Source organism: Alligator sinensis, unplaced genomic scaffold (assembly GCF_000455745.1).
Source record: "Alligator sinensis unplaced genomic scaffold, ASM45574v1 scaffold264_1, whole genome shotgun sequence".
In the NCBI taxonomy this organism is placed as follows: domain Eukaryota; kingdom Metazoa; phylum Chordata; order Crocodylia; family Alligatoridae; genus Alligator; species Alligator sinensis.
This window is the reverse complement of record NW_005841831.1, coordinates 4,936,085-4,942,011: the sequence shown is the minus strand read 5'-3', so window position 1 is coordinate 4,942,011 and position 5,927 is coordinate 4,936,085. Positions and strand designations below refer to the sequence as shown.

General features: G+C 44.3%; 1 protein-coding gene across 1 annotated transcript in view; it reads left to right on the top strand.

Moving 5' to 3' along the window:
* Positions 1 to 518: 518 nt before the first annotated feature.
* The window catches only part of THEMIS2 (thymocyte selection associated family member 2), a 19,853-nt gene continuing 14,444 nt past the window's right edge, over positions 519 to 5,927 (top strand). Inside the window, exon 1 of the mRNA XM_014525018.2 lies at positions 519 to 641. Within this exon, the coding sequence (XP_014380504.1) occupies positions 548 to 641 (94 nt within the window). The 5' untranslated portion in view covers positions 519 to 547. The remainder of the gene's footprint in view (positions 642 to 5,927) is intronic.

Here is a 5,927-nt window from a genome sequence, read left to right as displayed (position 1 = left end):
CCGCCACCTTGCCCCACCAACTCCTGGGGGCACATGCCATTCATGCTCTGATCCAGGATACTTTTAGCTGAGCTTTGGCATCTCCTCTGTGGCTGGGCAACTGGATGCAGCACATTACATGAGGAGACAGACAAGGAGATAGTCGACTCTGCACAAGCCAAAACATCTATATCTCTACGGAAGTGGAACACAACTCTTGACCCCAGTTTACACAGCAAAGCCCCTCCATGCTGAAAGGCAGTATTAGCACAGAAGGGGTGAGGGCTATGCTTTCAGGGGGTAATATTTGGAGAGAAATAATAGACAATTTCCCGTTCAAACTGGGTTTTTAAAATTATTTTTGTGCCTGAGGACAGCAAACCTTAGGTCAGTGAAGGAGTGTCCAGGAAGGTTACAGTGTTCTATTAGATGACCATCAGCAGCGCTAGTCTCTGGGGCGGGAAGTTATTTCAGGCAAAAGCAGAAGTGAAAGACATTGAGCAGCTCAGTCCCTTCCTGCACACTCAGTTCCTGGCAGAGCACCAGGGAGGACTTCAGGCCTGCAGCTATGGAGCCTCTCTCTTTCCAGAAGTACATCTCCTCCCTGGATCCTGCATCGCTGCCCCGGGTGGTGAAGATTTGCTCTGGAGTGTACTTTCAAGGTGAGTGCCCTTGTCGTTACTGGCCACAGAGATAGAGGAGCATCTGTAGAGCTAAGAAAACCTACAGAGGTGTAGGTAAAGAAAGAAGTTCCTGCTGCTACTTCAGTCTAGCTTGCCCTAGCCTCGTTTCATTTCACACTAACCACCCAGAGCTCTTGGGTAGCAAACACCACTGGGCCTACCCTTCTCCACCTCCATGCAGCATGGTAGTTTACAGTGTTGTGAAGGCACCACTCAGCGGGGACGACACGTTCTGCTATGTTATTGTCAGCTGAGCCCAGATTAGTGTAAGGGCAGCTTGTGGAGCAGGACAGCGATATGACTGTTGACCCTATAATGGTAATATTTATTACATGGGTCCTTCTACTCAGCAAACTCTAATTAAGAAGTAAAAATAGGGAAGTTAAAATCTAAGAAGACTAAGAACTTAACCCCCTGTTCCAGATAGAGTTCTTACCCCTAAAAGGGAAAAGTGTCAAGACTCGCTGAAGTCCAAAGGGACTCTCTCATTGCTATTGATTTTACAGAAGGCGCTCAGCAATGTGCAACAACGTGACCACTAAGAGAGAAGGAAGATAAGACATTCACTATTATGTAGCTCTGAGTTCCCTAAAAGCCGGCTCCAGTGTGACAATAGGGACTGGACCTTGCACTTTGGTTTACAGCAGGGAAGCAGTCCACAGAGTCACTGGATCCAACAACCCAAGAGGCTTTTATGGCATCTGGTGGCACGAGGACTTTGGTAGCAGTTGCTCGCAGGGTGCTGCTGTGGGGAAAAGTGGCAGTAGCTGGGTCCTATTACGCAGGGTGCTGCTGTGGGGAAAAGTGGCAGTGGCTGTGTCCTATTCCCCATCTGCCCACCCACCTCTGACCTGAGCTGGGTCACTCTGGCCTGCAGCCTAAAAAGATTGCTGACCGCTGGTCTCCAGCTCCTCACTCGTTGGTAAAGAATTCCCTACGGTAAAATTTGGGTTGGAGAGAGAGAGGCAGACTTGAGCTAATTCCTCATTACCAGACACGTGCTATGACAAAATGGAGTTAATATTCAGAGTATGTATCCATTTGAAATGCGTAATGGTACTCTGCTCTGTAGGAACCCCATACGTGCATGGTACTGATGAAGTTTAATGCTTAAAAATTAATACTGACTGGATTATTATACCTAAGGCATTACTGGGTTTGGTACTCTAAATTTAAGTTAAACTAGTTTTTAATAACATTGGGTGTGTTTATTTTTTCTTTCCATTTGGGTTTCTAACTGTATTTCCATACCTTATTAGGTTTGGATTTTTTTTTTTATTTAATTTTCACTATGCATTTCCTCCATTTGTTACACTCTGGCAATGCAAACTGAATGGAAAAAAAGGTTTTATTTATTATAATCGAAACATTTTAAACAGTTAAAAACTTCAGCCAAACCCTGAACATAGCATACGCTACTTGCCAGCTGAGGTCTAACCTGGGCCATGTGAAGTGGTACCATCTTTTCCTGTGTCTTGCATACAATACTTCCAATAATGTAGCCAAAAATCAGAGAATCATCGAAAGTTAGGGCTGGAAGGGACCTCAGGAGGTCATCTAGTCCAACCCCCTGCTCAAAGCAGGACCAGCCCCATCTAGATCATCTGAGCTAAAGCTTTGTCTAGCCGGGTTTTGAAAACCGCCAAGGATGGTTACCTACCTCTCTGGGTAACCTGTTCCAGTGCTTTACTACCCTCCTTGAGATAAAATTCTTCCTAATATCTAACCTAAACTTCCCTTTCTGCAACTTGAACCCGTTGCTCCTTGTTCTGTCATCTGCCACCACTGAGAATAGGCTAGCTCCATCCCCTTTCAAACCCCCATTCAAGTAGTTGAAGACTGCTATTAACTGCTATTAAATCGGCAGTTTACTTTTGAGAATGGTATGTGGGGCTGTGTCAAAAGCCTTACTAATGTTCAGATCCATTACGTTCTCTGGGTTCCTCTTATCTACCATACTTGTTACACAATCAAAGAAGGAAATCAAGTTGATTTGGCGTTATTTGCCAAATCCATGTTGCCTGCCATTCATAACTGCTTTATCTTCCAATTATTTATGAATTAACTGTTTCATAATTTGTTCTCAAAAGTATCAAAGTCAGATGAGCCATATATAATCCCCACATTCTCCTTTTCCCCCTTTTTAAAGATGGGCACTACATTAGCTCTTCCCCATGTTGTCTGGGATCTTGCCTATCATCCATGATTTTACAAATATTTTGCATGATTTTGCCAGTGACTCCAAAACTACTTGAGCTAGTTCCTTCAACAATTAAGGTTAAATTCTGTCAGGCCCTGGCTAACTAAATTCTTTCAAATAAGTAAAAAAATTCTCTGATATGCTCTTTATGTCTCATGGTCCACATCCCTTCCCATTCCTGATTCATACAGTTGCAACTGATTGAAGCAAAGCAGTCATTGAGCAGATTCACCTTATTTAGCATCTTACTTTTAATAGCTCATTTTCTCTGCTGAGCAATAGACCAGCAGTTTTTCTTTTCCATCTGATTCGTTTTAGATCCCCTTCTTGTTCTCTTCAACATCTATTGCCAGTTGTAACTTATTTCTCATCTTTACATTTGTGTTTGTTTCCCCTACATGTATGTGCTATTCCTTTCTATATTGTCTTAGGGGCAAACCCTTTCTTCTGTTTCCTGTGTGTTTCTCAAGGCTCTGGTGATTTTCAGAGCTGAGAAGCTCTGTATACAATTTTTTCAGCTGCTTGTGGTCTGAAGTGGTGAGACTATTTCTGACCAGTTTTGAACTGAAGACTACTTGTATCTACAGCAAACATTATTCTTTGTGAGAATGATCAAAATAGGAGGCAGGGGTTTTTGTGAGTGATATCTTTTATTGGACTAACCGCATGGCTGGGAAAAACTTAGACAAGATTTCAAATACAATGAATTCTTCTTCTTCAAAAGATCTAAGGAAGAATGCATTTGAAAGCATGTTTAAGTCTATCCCAGGCATGTAGCTGGTTCAATAAATGAAATCATTCATAAAAACCTTGTCTTTTGCATATTTCCTGGACCATCATGGCTACAAGCATCACTCTAATACTACCAAACAGGAGCACCTGAAAGTCTCTCACAAGTGTTTTTCTGCAACTTCTCCAATTTTACAACAGCCTTTTCAAAATGTGTGCAGCAGGGCTGGGTGCAATATTCCAGTATTGGCTTCACTGATGCCATATCCAATGATAAAGTCACCCCTTATTCCTACTCACTGCTCCTCTGCTTATACATTCCCAGGTATTGAATACAATGAATGCAATGATCATCACATACCTTCTAGTTGTTTCACATTTACCTACCCACCAACTTCCTGTCCAGTGGTTATTTCATTATTATCTGACTGAGTAAGGTCCAAAATATCTTTTGTTTTGCAAAATGATCACTGTAGGCGGATGGGTCCCAGGATGTCTTGCTCACTTGCTTCCCCGCTTTGGAATCTCCCTTTTTACTTGCCTGCCACATCTTCATGTTTCAATAGTTTGAAAAGAGAAAAGGAAGGTGAAGGTTATTCACAATCAGTGGTATGATGTGATGGTAGTGCTTTTCTTCACAGGGCTCCTCCTCCCCTACACCCTGTACCTTTGCACTCCCAGATGGATCCTGGTTATGGGTTTATCACTTCCACCTGAACTCCAAATCTTCGGGCTCATCTTACGAGTCCCAAAGGGGACTTATCATTGGAAACCCTTATCTTTCACCATACCTGGGGTGGAGGGAAGGGCCTTTTCTTAATTTAAGGCTCCCCTTCCCATTGTCTGTAACGGGGCATCCCCCATGAATCCTTAGGTAACCAGCTATCAAGTACCAGCCTATTTAACACAATCAATTATCATCTCTACCCTCTCTTACTCTTTCTAGGGCTTATCAACTCATTGACTTATCCACTATCTATGCACTTTACTACTCAATAGTCCATGCCCCACTCAGTATCTTAATTCAATTAACAATCCTCAATAATTAACAGTTTTACCACCTGCCAGTTTGCCAGTGCACTCACCTCTCTTCTCAGTAAGTCTTACCCCATTGTTCACTTACCAATCTCAACTATTTCCTCTGACTACTACTGTGCTGTGGGACATCCCTTACCTGGGCCCCATCCTTGCCCCAGTTTGGGCTGTACTCTGGCTCTGGGTTCTGGCTCTGGCTCTAAGTCTGGCTCCAGCTCTGGGTTCTGGTTCCAGCTCCAGCTCTGGGCTCTAGCTCTGGCTCCAGGTTCTGGCTCTGGATTCCAGCTCTGGCTTCTGGTTCTGGCTTCAGGTCTGGTTCCAGCTCCAACTCTGGGTCCTGGCTCTGGCTCCAGTTCTGGGTTCTACTTCTCCACACAGTTGGCACAGTCCTTGATTGTCCCATGTCTTCCCCTCTCTGGAGACACTGGATATATGCCAGTAGCCCCTTTGAGCTTCTGGCAGAAGTGCTGGAAGCCAATGGGAGCCTGCTTCTACACCACATGGCTGCCTGTCACCTGAGTCAACCTCTTCAGTCTCGGCCATCCTCCAGGCGACCAGCCATGCATCCTGGGAGCCTGCGCTGCAACCCTTGGGCCATGAGGTAAGTCCATGGGTGAGCTTTGGTCCAGCTGGCAAGTATGAACCGTAACAGAGCCCAGGACTGGTGCCGTTATAATCACGTATAATGTTTAGAAAGTCTAATGATGTTTTATTGTTGTCTGTAAGAGGTCTTCAGCAGGCATCTCCCAGACTTTCCAAGGACTGCAAGCAGGTCCTTAAAGAGTATCTTGTTTTGCTCTCTGATTTGATCCCATGGCCTCTTACAGACCTCAGTGGTACCCTGTTCTGGCCTTGGTTACTTGACCTGCTGAGCTGTAGGGAATTCAGAGGTACAGTGAGGGTGTCTATAATTTAAAATGCCCCTACCTCTTTTACCTAGTATTGCCAACCCCTGTGGTTCAAACATTATGGGTGAGATTCCCCTGAATGCTAAGAGTTTTAAAAAAAGGATTCTATTGTGGTTTTGGTCAGTCAGTTTTTGATACCCCTCTTAGATCTGAATGTGGCAAATGTTGCTGCCAACGGTCCCAAATTTACACAGGTATTTTGAAACCTACCTCCCACCATACTCCTGTGTCCTGCCCAACAAGTAATTCTGTCCCCATCCCCAGCGTCAGTTCTGCTGAGCCCCTACATTTGCCTCCAGCCCTAGCTTCAAACTCCCATGAAGTCTTCCATGTAAGTTCTGCTCTTACTCCCATTAATTATAACCCCTACATCAGTTCTCCGCTGTCCGTCCC